Source organism: Heterodontus francisci, chromosome 9 (assembly GCF_036365525.1).
Source record: "Heterodontus francisci isolate sHetFra1 chromosome 9, sHetFra1.hap1, whole genome shotgun sequence".
In the NCBI taxonomy this organism is placed as follows: Eukaryota; Metazoa; Chordata; class Chondrichthyes; order Heterodontiformes; family Heterodontidae; genus Heterodontus; species Heterodontus francisci.
The window spans coordinates 117839082-117858694 of NC_090379.1; the positions used below are offsets into that span (position 1 = coordinate 117839082).

Here is a 19613-nt window from a genome sequence, read left to right on the forward strand (position 1 = left end):
ACCCCCAATGATCAGTCACTCATTATACACCCACCCCCAATGATCAGTCACTCATTATACACCCACCCCCAATGATCAGTTACTCATTATACACCCACCCCAATGATCAGTCACTCATTATACACCCACCCCCAATGATCAGTTACTCATTATACACCCACCCCCAATGATCAGTCACTCATTATACACCCACCCCCAATGATCAGTCACTCATTATACACCCACCCCCAATGATCAGTTACTCATTATACACCCACCCCCAATGATCAGTCACTCATTATACACCCACCCCCAATGATCAGTTACTCATTATACACCCACCCCCAATGATCAGTCACTCATTATACACCCACCCCCAATGATCAGTTACTCATTATACACCCCCCCCAATGATCAGTTACTCATTATACACCCCCCCCCAATGATCAGTCACTCATTATACACCCCCCCCCAATGATCAGTTACTCATTATACACCCACCCCCAATGATCAGTCACTCATTATACACCCCCCCCAATGATCAGTTACTCATTATACACCCACCCCAATGATCAGTTACTCATTATACACCCACCCCCAATGATCAGTCACTCATTATACACCCACCCCCAATGATCAGTCACTCATTATACACCCACCCCCAATGATCAGTCACTCATTATACACCCACCCCCAATGATCAGTTACTCATTATACACCCACCCCCAATGATCAGTCACTCATTATACACCCACCCCCAATGATCAGTCACTCATTATACACCCACCCCCAATGATCAGTCACTCATTATACACCCACCCCCAATGATCAGTTACTCATTATACACCCACCCCCAATGATCAGTCACTCATTATACACCCACCCCCAATGATCAGTCACTCAATATACACCCACCCCCAATGATCAGTCACTCATTATACACCCACCCCCAATGATCAGTTACTCATTATACACCCACCCCCAATGATCAGTTACTCATTATACACCCACCCCAATGATCAGTCACTCATTATACACCCCCCATGATCAGTTACTCATTATACACCCACCCCCAATGATCAGTCACTCATTATACACCCACCCCCAATGATCAGTTACTCATTATACACCCACCCCCAATGATCAGTCACTCATTATACACCCACCCCCAATGATCAGTCACTCATTATACACCCACCCCCAATGATCAGTTACTCATTATACACCCACCCCCATGATCAGTCACTCATTATACACCCACCCCAATGATCAGTTACTCATTATACACCCACCCCCAATGATCAGTCACTCATTATACACCCACCCCCAATGATCAGTTACTCATTATACACCCACCCCCAATGATCAGTCACTCATTATACACCCACCCCCAATGATCAGTTACTCATTATACACCACCCCCAATGATCAGTCACTCATTATACACCCACCCCCAATGATCAGTCACTCATTATACACCCACCCCCAATGATCAGTTACTCATTATACACCCACCCCCAATGATCAGTCACTCATTATACACCCACCCCCAATGATCAGTTACTCATTATACACCCACCCCCAATGATCAGTTACTCATTATACACCCACCCCCAATGATCAGTCACTCATTATACACCCACCCCCAATGATCAGTTACTCATTATACACCCACCCCCAATGATCAGTCACTCATTATACACCCACCCCCAATGATCAGTCACTCATTATACACCCACCCCCAATGATCAGTTACTCATTATACACCCACCCCAATGATCAGTTACTCATTATACACCCACCCCAATGATCAGTTACTCATTATACACCCACCCCCAATGATCAGTTACTCATTATACACCCACCCCCAATGATCAGTTACTCATTATACACCCACCCCCAATGATCAGTCACTCATTATACACCCACCCCCAATGATCAGTTACTCATTATACACCCACCCCCAATGATCAGTCACTCATTATACACCCACCCCCAATGATCAGTTACTCATTATACACCCACCCCTAATGATCAGTTACTCATTATACACCCACCCCCAATGATCAGTTACTCATTATACACCCACCCCAATGATCAGTTACTCATTATACACCCACCCCCAATGATCAGTTACTCATTATACACCCACCCCTAATGATCAGTTACTCATTATACACCCACCCCCAATGATCAGTTACTCATTATACACCCACCCCTAATGATCAGTTACTCATTATACACCCACCCCCAATGATCAGTTACTCATTATACACCCACCCCTAATGATCAGTTACTCATTATACACCCACCCCCAATGATCAGTTACTCATTATACACCCACCCCTAATGATCAGTTACTCATTATACACCCACCCCCAATGATCAGTTACTCATTATACACCCACCCCCAATGATCAGTTACTCATTATACACCCACCCCCAATGATCAGTACTCATTATACACCCACCCCTAATGATCAGTTACTCATTATACACCCACCCCAATGATCAGTTACTCATTATACACCCACCCCCAATGATCAGTCACTCATTATACACCCACCCCCTAATGATCAGTTACTCATTATACACCCACCCCCAATGATCAGTCACTCATTATACACCCACCCCAATGATCAGTTACTCATTATACACCCACCCCCAATGATCAGTTACTCATTATACACCCACCCCCAATGATCAGTTACTCATTATACACCCACCCCTAATGATCAGTTACTCATTATACACCCACCCCCAATGATCAGTCACTCATTATACACCCACCCCAATGATCAGTTACTCATTATACACCCACCCCCAATGATCAGTTACTCATTATACACCCACCCCTAATGATCAGTTACTCATTATACACCCACCCCCAATGATCAGTCACTCATTATACACCCACCCCCAATGATCAGTTACTCATTATACACCCACCCCCAATGATCAGTTACTCATTATACACCCACCCCTAATGATCAGTTACTCATTATACACCCACCCCCAATGATCAGTCACTCATTATACACCCACCCCCAATGATCAGTTACTCATTATACACCCACCCCCAATGATCAGTCACTCATTATACACCCACCCCCAATGATCAGTCACTCATTATACACCCACCCCCAATGATCAGTCACTCATTATACACCCACCCCCAATGATCAGTTACTCATTATACACCCACCCCAATGATCAGTTACTCATTATACACCCACCCCTAATGATCAGTTACTCATTATACACCCACCCCCAATGATCAGTTACTCATTATACACCACCCCCAATGATCAGTTACTCATTATACACCCACCCCCAATGATCAGTCACTCATTATACACCCACCCCCAATGATCAGTTACTCATTATACACCCACCCCCAATGATCAGTCACTCATTATACACCCACCCCCAATGATCAGTCACTCATTATACACCCACCCCCAATGATCAGTTACTCATTATACACCCACCCCCAATGATCAGTTATTCATTATACACCCACCCCCAATGATCAGTCACTCATTATACACCCACCCCCAATGATCAGTTACTCATTATACACCCCCCCAATGATCAGTCACTCATTATACACCCACCCCCAATGATCAGTTATTCATTATACACCCACCCCCAATGATCAGTCACTCATTATACACCCACCCCCAATGATCAGTCACTCATTATACACCCACCCCCAATGATCAGTTACTCATTATACACCCACCCCCAATGATCAGTTATTCATTATACACCCACCCCCAATGATCAGTCACTCATTATACACCCACCCCCCATGATCAGTCTCTCATTATACACCCACCCCCAATGATCAGTTACTCATTATACACCCACCCCCAATGATCAGTCACTCATTATACACCCACCCCCCATGATCAGTCTCTCATTATACACCCACCCCCAATGATCAGTCACTCATTATACACCCACCCCCAATGATCAGTTACTCATTATACACCCACCCCCAATGATCAGTTACTCATTATACACCCACCCCCAATGATCAGTTATTCATTATACACCCACCCCCAATGATCAGTCACTCATTATACACCCACCCCCCATGATCAGTCTCTCATTATACACCCACCCCCAATGATCAGTCACTCATTATACACCCACCCCCAATGATCAGTTACTCATTATACACCCACCCCCAATGATCAGTTACTCATTATACACCCACCCCCAATGATCAGTTATTCATTATACACCCACCCCCAATGATCAGTCACTCATTATACACCCACCCCCCATGATCAGTCTCTCATTATACACCCACCCCCAATGATCAGTTATTCATTATACACCCACCCCCAATGATCAGTCACTCATTATACACCCACCCCCAATGATCAGTCACTCATTATACACCCACCCCCAATGATCAGTTATTCATTATACACCCACCCCCAATGATCAGTCACTCATTATACACCCACCCCCAATGATCAGTCACTCATTATACACCCACCCCCAATGATCAGTTACTCATTATACACCCACCCCCAATGATCAGTTATTCATTATACACCCACCCCCAATGATCAGTCACTCATTATACACCCACCCCCCATGATCAGTCTCTCATTATACACCCACCCCCAATGATCAGTCACTCATTATACACCCACCCCCAATGATCAGTTATTCATTATACACCCACCCCCAATGATCAGTTATTCATTATACACCCACCCCCAATGATCAGTCACTCATTATACACCCACCCCCAATGATCAGTCACTCATTATACACCCACCCCCAATGATCAGTTATTCATTATACACCCACCCCCAATGATCAGTCACTCATTATACACCCACCCCCAATGATCAGTCACTCATTATACACCCACCCCCAATGATCAGTTATTCATTATACACCCACCCCCAATGATCAGTCACTCATTATACACCCACCCCCAATGATCAGTCACTCATTATACACCCACCCCCAATGATCAGTTACTCATTATACACCCACCCCCAATGATCAGTCACTCATTATACACCCACCCCCAATGATCAGTCACTCATTATACACCCACCCCCAATGATCAGTCACTCATTATACACCCACCCCCAATGATCAGTTATTCATTATACACCCACCCCCAATGATCAGTTATTCATTATACACCCACCCCCAATGATCAGTCACTCATTATACACCCACCCCCAATGATCAGTCACTCATTATACACCCACCCCCAATGATCAGTCACTCATTATACACCCACCCCCAATGATCAGTTATTCATTATACACCCACCCCCAATGATCAGTCACTCATTATACACCCACCCCCAATGATCAGTCACTCATTATACACCCACCCCCAATGATCAGTTATTCATTATACACCCACCCCCAATGATCAGTCACTCATTATACACCCACCCCCAATGATCAGTCACTCATTATACACCCACCCCCAATGATCAGTTACTCATTATACACCCACCCCCAATGATCAGTCACTCATTATACACCCACCCCCAATGATCAGTCACTCATTATACACCCACCCCCAATGATCAGTCACTCATTATACACCCACCCCCAATGATCAGTTATTCATTATACACCCACCCCCAATGATCAGTTATTCATTATACACCCACCCCCAATGATCAGTCACTCATTATACACCCACCCCCAATGATCAGTCACTCATTATACACCCACCCCCAATGATCAGTCACTCATTATACACCCACCCCCAATGATCAGTTATTCATTATACACCCACCCCCAATGATCAGTTACTCATTATACACCCACCCCCAATGATCAGTCACTCATTATACACCCACCCCCAATGATCAGTCACTCATTATACACCCACCCCCAATGATCAGTCACTCATTATACACCCACCCCCAATGATCAGTCACTCATTATACACCCACCCCCAATGATCAGTTATTCATTATACACCCACCCCCAATGATCAGTTACTCATTATACACCCACCCCCAATGATCAGTCACTCATTATACACCCACCCCCAATGATCAGTTATTCATTATACACCCACCCCCAATGATCAGTTACTCATTATACACCCACCCCCAATGATCAGTCACTCATTATACACCCACCCCCAATGATCAGTCACTCATTATACACCCACCCCCAATGATCAGTCACTCATTATACACCCACCCCCAATGATCAGTTATTCATTATACACCCACCTCCAATGATCAGTTACTCATTATACACCCACCCCCAATGATCAGTTACTCATTATACACCCACCCCCAATGATCAGTCACTCATTATACACCCACCCCCAATGATCAGTTACTCATTATACACCCACCCCCAATGATCAGTTACTCATTATACACCCACCCCCAATGATCAGTTACTCATTATACACCCACCCCCAATGATCAGTTACTCATTATACACCCACCCCCAATGATCAGTCACTCATTATACACCCACCCCCCAATGATCAGTCACTCATTATACACCCACCCCCAATGATCAGTTACTCATTATACACCCACCCCCAATGATCAGTCACTCATTATACACCCACCCCCCAATGATCAGTTACTCATTATACACCCACCCAATGATCAGTTACTCATTATACACCCACCCCCAATGATCAGTCACTCATTTTACACCCACCCCCAATGATCAGTCACTCATTATACACCCACCCAATGATCAGTCACTCATTATACACCCACCCAATGATCAGTCACTCATTATACACCCACCCCCAATGATCAGTCACTCATTATGCACCCACCCAAATATCAGTCACTCATTATACACCCACCCAATGATCAGTTACTCATTATACACCCACCCAATGATCAGTCACTCATATTACACCCACCCAATGATCAGTCACTCATTATACACCCACCCCCAATGATCAGTTACTCATTATACACCCCACAAATGATCAGTCACTCATTATACACCCACCCCCAATGATCAGTCACTCATATTACACCCACCCAATGATCAGTCACTCATTATACACCCACCCCCAATGATCAGTTACTCATTATACACCCCACAAATGATCAGTCACTCATTATACACCCCACCCAATGATCAGTCACTCATATTACACCCACCCAATGATCAGTCACTCATTATACACCCACCCCCAATGATCAGTCACTCATATTACACCCACCCAATGATCAGTCTCTCATTATACACCCCACAAATGATCAGTCACTCATTATACACCCCACCCAATGATCAGTCACTCATATTCCACCCACCCAATGATCAGTCACTCATTATACACCCACCCCCAATGATCAGTCTCTCATTATACACCCCACAAATGATCAGTCACTCATTATACACCCACCCCCAATGATCAGTCACTCATTATACACCCACCCCCAATGATCAGTCACTCATTATACACCCACCCAATGATCAGTCACTCATTATACACCCACCCCCAATGATCAGTCACTCATTATACACCCACCCCCAATGATCAGTCACTCATTATACACCCACCCCCAATGATCAGTCTCTCATTATACACCCACCCCCAATGATCAGTCACTCATTATACGCCCACCCCCAATGATCAGTCACTCATTATACACCCACCCCCAATGATCAGTCACTCATTATACACCCACCCCCAATGATCAGTCACTCATTATACACCCTCCCTCTCCACTCCTCACCTTCCAGTTTTTCCTCATATTGAAGCCAATGGGAAGGAACATCAGGGAGGATCTATTGTTGGGGGGCGGAGGGCGGCCAACTCTCATCACCTACTTTGTGCCCCTGCTGCTGTTGAATTCTGCCCCCTATTATTACCCTGTTCTGATTTTACCTTCATTAAGCTCGGGAACAAAAGCATTTTGTAGGAAGACGTTAGTACCTTCATATTCAGTTATTTCAAGGCGTCTTATTTAATCAATCTTAGTTGTCAGATCACAAGATCATATCTAATAACAGATTAGGATGGCCATATGCTGGTGTCCTATTATGACCGCGGTGACTGCAACAACTACCGTGGAATCTCCCTGCTCAGCATAGTGGGGAATGTCTTTGCTCGAGTCGCTTTAAACAGGCTCCAGAAGCTGGCTGAGCGTGTCTACCCTGAGGCACAGTGTGTCCTTCGAGCAGAGAGATCCACCATTGACATGCTGTTCTCCCTTCGTCAGATACAAGAGAAATGCCGAGAACAACAGATGCCCCTCTACATTGCTTTCATTGATCTCACCAAAGCCTTTGACCTCGTCAGCAGACGTGGTCTCTTCAGATTACTAGAAAAGATTGGATGCCCACCAAAGCTACTAAGTATCATCACCTCATTCCATGACAATATGAAAAGCACAATTCAACATGGTGGCTCCTCATCAGACCCCTTTCCTATCCTGACTGGCGTGAAACAGGGCTGTGTTCTCGCACCAACACTTTTTGGGATTTTCTTCTCCCTGCTGCTTTCACATGCGTTCAAGTCCTCTGAAGAAGGAATTTTCCTCCACACAAGATCAGGGGGCAGGTTGTTCAACCTTGCCCGTCTAAGAGCGAAGTCCAAAGTACGGAAAGTCCTCATCAGGGAACTCCTCTTTGCTGACGATGCTGCTTTAACATCTCACACTGAAGAGTGTCTGCAGAGTCTCATCGACAGGTTTGCGGCTGCCTGCAATGAATTTGGCCTAACAATCAGCCTCAAGAAAACGAACATCATGGGGCAGGACGTCAGTAATGCTCCTTCCATCAATATTGGCGACCACGCTCTGGAAGTGGTTCAAGAGTTCACCTACCTAGGCTCAACTATCGCCAGTAACCTGTCTCTAGATGCAGAAATCAACAAGCGCATGGGTAAGGCTTCCACTGCTATGTCCAGACTGGCCAAGAGTGTGTGGGAAAATGGCGCACTGACACGGAACACAAAAGTCCGAGTGTATCAGGCCTGTATCCTCAGTGCCTTCCTCTATGGCAGTGAGGCCTGGACAACGTATGCCAGCCAAGAGTGACGTCTCAATTCATTCCATCTTCGCTGCCTCCGGAGAATACTTGGCATCAGGTGGCAGGACCGTATCTCCAACACAGAAGTCCTCGAGGCGGCCAACATCCCCAGCTTGCACACACTACTGAGTCAGCGGCACTTGAGATGGCTTGGCCATGTGAGCCGCATGGAAGATGGCAGGATCCCCAAAGACACATTGTACAGCGAGCTCGCCACTGGTATCAGACCCACCGGCCGTCCATGTCTCCGCTATAAAGACGTCTGCAAACGCGACATGAAATCCTGTGACATTGATCACAAGTCGTGGGAGTCAGTTGCCAGCGTTCGTCAGAGCTGGCGGACAGCCATAAAGGCGGGGCTAAAGTGTGGCGAGTCGAAGAGACTTAGTAGTTGGCAGGAAAAAAGACAGAGGCGCAAGGGGAGAGCCAACTGTGCAACAGCCCCGACAAACAAATTTCTCTGCAGCACCTGTGGAAGAGCCTGTCACTCTAGAATTGGCCTTTATAGCCACTCCAGGCGCTGCTTCACAAACCACTGACCACCTCCAGGCGCGTATCCATTGTCTCTCGAGATAAGGAGGCCCAAAAGAAGAATTATGTCCCCATTGTAGTATCCAGTTGTTTCTGAAATGCTTCCAGCGTTTTTACTTTCCCTTTCCTTCTGGCAGTCTATGCCATGTGGAACTAACTCTGTGAAAAATAATTTTCTGATATTTGTCCTAAATTTATCTTTTACTGCAGAATCATAGAATAAAACAGCACAAAAAGAGGCAATTCAACCCATCGAGTCTGCACCAGCTCTTTCAAACAGCAATTCATGTTCCACTCTCCCACTCTTTCCTAATATCCCTGCAAATATATCAAATAGCCTTTTGAAGACGATCTGAATCAGTATCCACGCCTTCATCAAGCATTCCAAATCCTAACTAATTGTTGCATCAAAAGGTTTTTCTTCATGTCACCTCTGGTTCTTTTGCCAAACACCTTAAATCTCCACCCTCTGGTTCTCAACCCTGCAGCCACTGGAAAAGTTTCTGAATCCTTCATGATTTTAAACCTCTATCAACTCTCCTCTTGGCCTTCTCTGCTCTAAGGAGAACAACTCCAGCTTCTCCAGTCTGTCCACATGCCTGTAATCCCTCATCCCTGGAACCATTCTAATAAATCTCTTCTTCTGTACCCTCTCCAAAGCCTGCACATCCTTCTTCAAGTGTGATACCCAGAATTGGACAAAATACTCCAGCTGAAGCCAAACTAGTATTTTAGATAACGTCCTTGCTTTTGCACTCTATGCCTCTATTTATAAAGCCCACGATCCTGTATGCCTTATTAACCTGTCCTGCCACCATCAAAAATGTATTCATGGACATCCCCTGGTCTTTCTCCTCTTCCACGCATTTAGTTTGTATCTCCTCATTGTATCTCCTCATTCTTGCTACAGTCAGGCAAACACCCCACCTGCCACGACTGAGGCGCTCATGATTTCACCACATGACCATTAAAACTTAAGATTGCAAGACCCTGACTGGAAGGATATTTGCATAGTACTAGCAGTGTTGGAACAAAAGTGACCCAGTAGTTACTTCCCCAATACACAGAAGTGGTCAGATCAGTTTTAGTCACATGACTAACTGGCTGTTGCGGAGAATTTGAACTTCCAACAAAGGATTTTGAAGAGCCTGTTCCATATTGGGGCGGCACAGTGGTGCAGTGGTAAGCACCGCAGCCTCACAGCTCCAGGGACCCGGGTTCAATTCTGGGTACTGCCTGTGTGGAGTTTGCAAGTTCTCCCTGTGACCGTGTGGGTTTTCCCCGGGTGCTCCGGTTTCCTCCCACCGCCAAAGACTTGCAGGTGATAGGTAAATTGGTCATTGTAAATTGCCCCTAGTGTAGGTAGGGAATATGGGATTACTGTAGGGTTAGTATAAATGGGTGGTTCTTGGTCGGCACAGACTCGGTGGGCCGAAGGGCCTGTTTCAGTGCTGTATCTCTAAATAAATAAATAAGGAGCTAGTCACATGACTAACCTGCTGGGCAACCTGGGAGTTTTCCTGAATTTGAACTCCCAACAAAGGAATTGGAACAGACACAAAGCTGTGCTCATGGAGTAGAAAAAGCTCCTGGTTTAAGAAGACCTCTCCTCTCCTGCCTGCTCATCTCTCACAGAACTGAATCTTGTGAAAACACGTGAAACTCAGAGATAAAAATGTCCTATGTGAACAAGGTTTTAAGAAGACTACAGGGCCCCAAGAACATATCTTCAAATCAAGGATTACAGTGGGCTTGAGAAACCGTAATGAGATATTGCCTCAAACTGTTATACTGATCTTTTTGTCTGCTCTTTTCTGTCCCTATCTGCATGTTTATATGGCATGTTTTTGCTAGCATGGGCGTGTCGTATATCCGTAGATGTGAACCGTTTAGTTTAAGATTTAATAAATTTCATCTTTTTTCTTTAGACCACAGAAAGCCTGTTTGTGCTCATTTCTTTGCCTTATAATTGGAAAGTTGTGAACAAGGATTCACAAAGGGGGAGCTCAAAACACTGTGTTTAAAATTAAACCCTGTTACAATAAGATCACCTCACACTTGTTTCATTTATCTACCTCACTGTTTACTACATTTCCCAGTTGTGTGTTATCTGCAAATTTTGAAATCGTGCCCAGTAACCCATAGTTCAAATCATTAATGTATATAAAAACAGCAGTGGTCTGAGTACTGAGCTCTGGGGAACTCCACTGTATACCTCCCTCCAGTCTGAAAAACACAGCTATTCACCACAACACTCTGTTTTCTATCACTTAGCCAGGTTTGTATCCATGCTGCTATTGCCCCCTTTTATCCCATGAGCTTCAATTTTGCCAACAAGCCAAATATGTGGTACTTTTGAAGGTCTATATACAGAACATCAACTGTTATCTTTTAAAGCATGGGCTTTATAAATAGAGACATAGAGTACAAAAGCCAGTTAGTAGCTTTCAAAGGGGAATTGGATAAACACTTGAAGGAGAAAAATTGCAGGGATATGAGGAAAGAGCCAGGAAGTGTCAAAGACTTGCAGGTTGATAGGTAAATTGGCCATTGTAAAAAAGTGTCCCTAGTGTAGGTAGGTGGTAAGAGAATTGAGGGAAGGTGGGGATGTGAGAGGGAAAAATGGGATTAATATAGGATTAGTATAACTGGGTGGGCCGAAGGGCCTGTTTCAGTGCTGTATCTCTCTATGACTCTAAGTGGGACAACCTGGATTGCTCTTCAAAAGAGCTGGTACCGACTCGAGGGGTGAACGGCCTCATTCTGTGCTGTTCTATTCTCAGATATGACTTTGAAGTTGTGTCCTCAAGTTCTACTTAAAGTTTATTGTTTCATTCTTTTAACTATCTTATACACCTTCCTTTCTAGACATTTGAGACCTGATTTTTAACTCTCCCCTCCCCCTTTGGTGGACACGGGCTGACTGACAGCACGTACACTGGGCTGGATTTTACCATGGGTTTCATGATGCCAATGTAGGGGTCAAATGGGAGTCCTGAGCCCGCACTTGCCAGCCAATGCAATCCTCCCGGCCGCCTCCACTTTCACTGTCCTATTACGGACAGCAGGTGGGCTCTCGATGCTGCTAGCCTAATCAGAGCCAGCAGCCCCACTGGGAGAGGAACGTGAAGGCACCTCCATGCTGTGGCCTCCATGGTGCGGGCAGCCGATCCAGTTCCTCACCCACCCCGGGAAACTTCCCCTGTGGTGGGAATGCATTGGGGCGGCTCTCCACTATTATCCCAGCCCCCGCCCTGTATCCAACCCAATTGTCAAGGAGCCAGGAAAATCTGGCCCATGGCACACACTCAAGCTGGGAGGCCTGAGACTTGCCTGAGATTGGGGCAAACTGCTAGGGCTTGTGCATCGAGACATTCCAATTTCAATCGAATCCAGTTTGAGCTGCCTGCCTTGCTGGCAGTGGCCTTCAGATCAGTCCCAGAGGAAGGGCAGTCGTGGCTCTCAGGAGTGCTGTGGTGCCGGGAAGAGTACTGTTACACCTTCTGGATTCACAAGAAAGTTTTTCTTATCTTTAAACAGAAGCCACTTGTTCCTTCACAGCAGGAAATGCTGCTCTGCTGAGAACAGCCCACTTTCAGGAGGAAGTCCTACAACAGATGCTAGGTCCCTCATTGAGGCACAACACCTCGTTTAGGGTGGCCAAGCATATCTGAAAAGTTGCCAATATGGGGTCAGAGGTATTCCAGGCATCTTTGGGCCTTTTTCGGCCCCCACCGTACCCTTTTCTGCCTGGAAATTGGGTGCAATGAGGTCCAATTTCCACCCAGTGCATGTTTCTCCACTCCTTCCTCCTAACTTAGATCTTTGACACCAGGAATTAGCCTCATGATTTTTCTGTACATTGTCTCTAGCAGCTGAATGTCTCAGCAACTGGATGCAGTGTTCAAGGTGTACCCTGCTCAGAGTGCTGTAAGCTTGATCATCTAACTTGTATTCTAACTGTTTATGTTAAATTTAAAACCCTACCAAAGCCTCACGGAAATATTTAGCAGCTACATATTTATTACCCAGGAAACTAAGATTTTTTGATAAATAATGTGTCTTGAAGATTGAGTTTGTAAATCACAGGTCTCAATATATTCCAGTGTGGGTTGCAGACACGCCACCATTTAGTAATCTTGCAGTTAACTTTTAAAAAAAACTAGCAAATGCTCTCTGGCCACAGGAGAGGTGCCAGAGGACTGGAGGACATTGAATGTGGTACCATTATTCAACAAGGGTAGCATGGATAAACCAGGTAATTACAGGCCGGTGAGTCTAACATCAGTGGTAGGGAAACTACTGGAAAAAAATTCTGAGGGACAGGATTAATCTCCACTTGGAGAGGCAGGGAATAATCAGGGATAGTCAGCATGGCTTTGTCAGGGGGAGATCATGTCTAACAAACTTGATTGAATTTTTCAAGGAGGTGACTAGATGTGTAGGTGAGGGTGAAGCAGTTGATGTAGTCTACATGGACTTCAGTAAGGCTTTTGATAAGGTCCTGCATGGGAGATTGGTTAAGAAGGTAAGAGCCCATGGGATCCAGGGCAATTTGGCAAATTGGATCCAAAATTGGCTTAGTGGCAGGAGGCAGAGGGTGATGGTTGAGGGTTGTTTTTGCGTGTGGAAGCCTGTGACCAGTGGTGTACCGCAGGGATCAGTGCTGGAACCCTTGCTGCTTGTAGTGTACATTAATGATTAATGATTTAGACATGAATATAGGAGGTATGATCAGTAAGTTCGCAGATGACACGAAAATTGGTGGCGTTGTAAATAGTGAGGAGGAAAGCCTCAGATTACAGGACAATATAGATGGGCTGGTAAGATGGGCGGAGCAGTGGCAAATGGAATGTAATCCTGAGAAGTGTGAGGTGATGCATTTTGGGAGGACTAACAAGGCAAGGGAATATACAATGGGTGGTAGGACCCTAGGAAGTACAGGGGGTCAGAGAGACCTTGGTGTACTTGTCCATAGATCATTGAAGGCAGCAGCACAGGTAGATAAGGTGGTTAGGAGGGCATATGGGATACTTGCCTTTAATGACTGAAGCATAGAATATAAGAGCAGGGAGGTTATGATGGAGCTGTATAAAACGCTAGTTAGTCCACAACTGGAGTACTGTGTACAGTTCTGGTCACCACACTATAGGAAGAATGTGATTGCACTGGAGAGGGTGCAGAGGAGATTCACCAGGATGTTGCCTGGGCTGGAGCATTTCAGCCATGAAGAGAGACTGAAAAGGCTAGGGTTGTTTTCCTTAGAGCAGAGAAGGCTGAGGGGAGACCTGATTGAGGTGTACAAAATTATGAGGGGCATAGACAGGGTAGATAGGAAGAAACCTTTTCCCTTAGCGGAGATGTCAATAACCAGGAGGCATTGATTTAAGGGGCAGGAGGTTTAGGCGGGATTTGAGGAAAAGAAATTTCACCCAGAGGGTGGTTGGAATCTGGAACGCACTGCCTGAAGAGGTGGTAGAGGGAGGAACCCTCACAACATTTAAGAAGTATCTAGATGAGCACTTGAAACGCCATAGCATACAAGGCTACAGGCCAAGTGCTGGAAAATGGGATTAGAATAGATAGGTGCTTGATAGCCAGCATGGACACAATGGGCTGAAGGGCCTATTTCCGTGCTGTATAACTCTATGGCTCTGAGGTAGCCACTGCAATTTGCATCTGAAACACCTTTTCATATTCAAAAGATCCACCTGGAGCCAGAGGTTTGGGCAGCATGGACCCAGAACAATGTCTTGCTCCATAGTGATGGAATTACCTAAAAATGGCTTAATTAGCATGGTAGTCAAGGCAATCCTAACATATCGACTTTGGAAATGCAAACCCCCTCCAAGTGTAAATTGGCATCTTGGGGCCTATAGAGCCAATTCCTAACCTTGAATTTCATTAGAACATTCCAGTAAACCTGAAGCAGCTATGTGATCGTCTGTCCATCTCAGGGGAAGCTGTTTTTTCCCCCCTTGAACTAAGAGACAAGCAGTAACTCAGACAGTGCAGCAAAAGGCTGTGTGCCTCCCTTTCTCTCTGTCTCTATTCCTAGATAACACAAATTTGAAAACTATCTGCGACTACGGACCCTCCAAGCCTACAGACTGTTACAGCCAGAGACCAGGGGAAGAGAACCAACTATAATTCCGCCTCCAAGAAAACCTTGAGCCAAGTGGACCAACCACAAAGTGCACTTTGACCAGCTGAGGACTTCACAAATACAGCTTCATCCGGAAGACTACCAGATCATCCACTTCATTTATTCTGGACTCTAAACCAACCATCAAATCGATTTTTCCCTCTGTAATCTGTTTGCGTGTGTATGTTCTCATGTGAATGTGTAGCATTTTGTTTGTCATTTTTAAATCGGGTTTAGATTGTTAAGTATAATAAAACTTATCCCTTTCTTTAAACTCAAGAAAACCTGTCCGATTCATCACATTAAAAGGTAAAACACTCACAGAGGTGTTAAGCACAACCACTGTTTAAAATGAATAAACCTGTTGCAGTCGAATAAGAGAGGGCAAGAGGGGTAACTATGACCTACTCCTCACTTGGCGGTAACACTATGTATAAGAACAATAATAGACTTGGAAAGGCGTTACTGAGTGACAAGACAGAAAGGGATTTGCAGATTACTCAACACTAAAAATTACTTTCTTTAAACAATGTTAAATACTTGAGGCCCTTCAATCTTTCCTTGTCCAATTAAAACAACCGCAGAAACTTTACCGAACAGGAAACTTATTTGTTGCCTGATTGAAAGGAGATGTTGAGGGAGCTCGATTCCTGTCTAGAACTGTTCGTTGTATTTAAAACATTTCTTGGTAGAGTTTTATGTCAAATGTTATTCCTACTTAATCTCTCGGTAAGAAACGAACACTAATTCAGTTCTTCAGACGTTTATTTTTTAAAAAGGAGAAAAACTAACCGCTACTGAAGCTCACAAGAGGTCTGTTCCACACATTAAAATACAATAGCTGACTGTACAGATACATTTTACTGAGCTTGATATACCTGAGGTAAACCCATATCGTCTCCATTAGGCATGTAATCTCCTTTACACTAAACCAGCTCTGTAGTAATAACAATTTCCAGTGCCGACCAAGCGTGTGTGAAGGCTATGAAAAACTGCTGTAAAATCACAAGCCCGAATTTTAATGCTAGCTTAGCTGAAAATATTTTTCAACGAAGATCACGTCCCCTGAAAAGCAGCAGAGCTGATGTCCTTTGTATATTTTCAGAAAGTTTATTAAAAATAAAGTTAGCCAAGTGTCATGCTGAGGATGTAAACGACTAACCTGGGGGAAAGAGGAATCTTCTGAATATTTAAAAGAGTGAGGCATTGAGATTGTCCAAGGTGCAGAACTGTGCACGGGGTTAATTAACCCCCACTCCCAGATTTTGGGATTAAATTCCTTGGAAGTTCTACAATATCTACGAGTACATGTGTTTACAGTGTGGTGGCGGTCGGGTACGTCTCACTGCCGTGTGGGTGCTGTCAGTGTCTGCTCTTCCTTCATCCTTTCTGTTCCATTCTTACTCTCCGCCCTCTTGAGTGGGACTGACTCCGTGAAACTTTGTAAATGCTCCGACATCTTTGGGCTGCCTTTGGTCATGGGCTGAGCTTGAGTGAGCCCCTGTGAATGCACTGCTACCTGCTGGAGGCTCTTCGCCCGGGTGCTGTCTTGCAGAGAGTGGGAGACATCAGTCTGGCTCTGAGTGGCAGTCTCCAGTTGAGCAGGAAGCTGGATGCTGCCTGCCAGCTTGTTGTGGCTCTTTGTGCTGCTTGTGCTTGGGTTCCGGGCCGTGGTGAGAGCCAGGGCTTCATCCTGCTGGCCGGCCCGAGCTCTCCAGGGCTCCGACTGCACCGCCTGGGCGCTGAGCTGCTGGCTGAGCAGGGTCGAGGCGGTGACACTCATGTCTTCCTGGAGCCGGGAAGCTTTGCTGCTCTGAGGGTTATTGCTCACTGTCGATTTTACCGGCTTCCAGATCAGGCTGTAATAGACGGCCAGGATAATCGCCGCCAGCGACACTGACAACACATAGGCCAGTACCGTGGCAAGTCTCACCCACTTGGTGTTGCTCTTTGCCGCCATCTTCGCCTTCTTGTCCCCGGTGAAGGTGGCTGGTTTGCCTTTATCGGCCCCGGGCATGAAGTCCTTGTCCCTCATTGTTCCCTGCCGCCGCTGCTGCTGCTGCTTTCGGCCTTTGCCTGGAGTCCACAGCAAGTTCGATTCTCACAATTCAGTGCCAAGACTCAGTTCAAACTGGGAATGAGCACTCACACCAGTCACCTCGCAATGCCAGCAGCAACAGCATTTGGAGCAGTTTGTGTGTTCATTCAATCAGTCAGTGACTCCAGCATCTCCTCCCACATGCTGCCAGTCCTAACCGGACCAGCTTGCTGCTGCAGTGATGGGATGCTGCAGACAGAGAGTGGAAACAGCCCAGTAACCCAGCTTGTTTACCGCCTTTAATGCGCATCTCCTGGAATAAGATCAGCTGTCACAATCTGCCCCCTTCGTGCCAGAAAATGAAGCAGCCTTTTTGAAATAAACAGCAGAGGGGGTGGGGAGGGAAGGTGAAGAATCTCTTAAAGCGACCATGCCTAGCATATACAGTATATAGGTATCAAGAGTGTAGGAGGATATATATATCAGTGGGTATCCAGTATATATATATATATATATATCTGGAGGGGGGGGGGGGGTGTACATATGTATGTATGTGCATATTTATATTTGCACGTGCAGCTTCAAATATGTGTGTGTGTGTGTGTGTTCCAGTTGTAACCAGAGAATCACCCGCAATGCCTTCTCTTCCTGCTCCCACACTGTTACCTCTGGTGCCCCCCAAGGATCTCTCCTTGGCCCCCTCCTATTTCTCATCTACATATTGCCCCTTGATGACATTTTAAGTTTTCACATGTACATTGACGACATCCAGCTGTACCTCACCACTACCTCTCTCAATTCCACCACTGTCTTTTAATTAAAAGCAAAATACTGCGGATGCTGGAAATCTGAAACAAAAACAAGAAATGCCGGATTCACTCAGCAGGTCTGGCAGCATCTGTGGAAAGAGAAGCAGAGTTAACGTTTCGGGTCAGTGACCCTTCTTCGGAACTGACAAATATTAGAAAAGTCACAGATTATAAACAAGTGAGGTGGGGGTTGGGCAAGAGATAACAAAGGAGAAGGTGCAGATTGGACCAGGCCACATAGCTGACCAAAAGGTCACAGAGCAAAGGCAAACAATATGTTAATGGTGTTTTGAAAGACAAAGCACTAGTACAGATTAGGTGTGAATATACTGAATATAGAACATCAGCAAGTGCAAACCTGAAGAAAAACAACCTGAAAAAAACAGTGGGTAAGCAAACTGAACAAACTAAGATGAAATGAAATAAATACAAAAAATGTAAAAAGGAATGCAAAAAAAAGGAAGAAAAAATAACTAAAAATGACTAAAAATGAAAGTAAAGTGGGGGGCTGTCATGCTCTGAAATTATTGAACTCAATGTTCAGTCCGGCAGGCTGTAGTGTGCCTAATCGGTAGATGAGATGCTGTTCCTCGAGCTTGCGTTGATGTTCACTGGAACACTGCAGCAATCCCAGGACAGAGATGTGAGCATGAGAGCAGGGGGGAGTGTTGAAATGGCAAGCAACCGGAAGCTCAGGGTCCTGCTTGCGGACTGAGCGGAGATGTTCCGCAAAGCGGTCACCCAGTCTGCGCTTGGTCTCCCCAATGTAGAGGAGACCACACTGTGAGCAGCGAATACAGTATACTACATTGAAAGAAGTACAAGTAAATCGCTGCTTCACCTGAAAGGAGTGTTTGGGGCCTGGGATAGTGAGGAGAGAGGAGGTAAATGGGCAGGTATTACACCTCCTGCGATTGCAAGGGAAGGTGCCCTGGGACGGGGACGAGGTGGTGGGGGTAATGGAGGAGTGGACCAGGGTGTCGCGGAGGGAACGATCCCTTCGGAATGCTGACAGGGGAAGGGAGGGGAAGATGCGACTGGTAGTGGCATCACGCTGGAGGTGGCGAAAATGGCGGAGGATGATC

The 19613-nt window shown here is 45.6% G+C and overlaps 1 protein-coding gene across 3 annotated transcripts in view; it reads right to left on the reverse strand.

The window, feature by feature from the left end:
* Positions 1–18021, reverse strand: part of LOC137373525 (uncharacterized) — a 111538-nt gene extending 93517 nt beyond the window's left edge. For 2 of the 3 annotated variants that reach the window (XR_010975639.1, XR_010975640.1), the window contains exon 1: positions 16844–18021. Coding sequence is in view for 1 of the 3 variants with exons in the window: in XM_068038399.1 (XP_067894500.1) it covers positions 17024–17716 (693 nt within the window). In the remaining 2 variants the exon portion in view is untranslated. Of the gene's footprint in view, positions 1–16428 lie in introns of those variants that run through there. The other variant, XM_068038399.1, reaches the window with a different exon arrangement.
* Positions 18022–19613: the final 1592 nt, after the last annotated feature.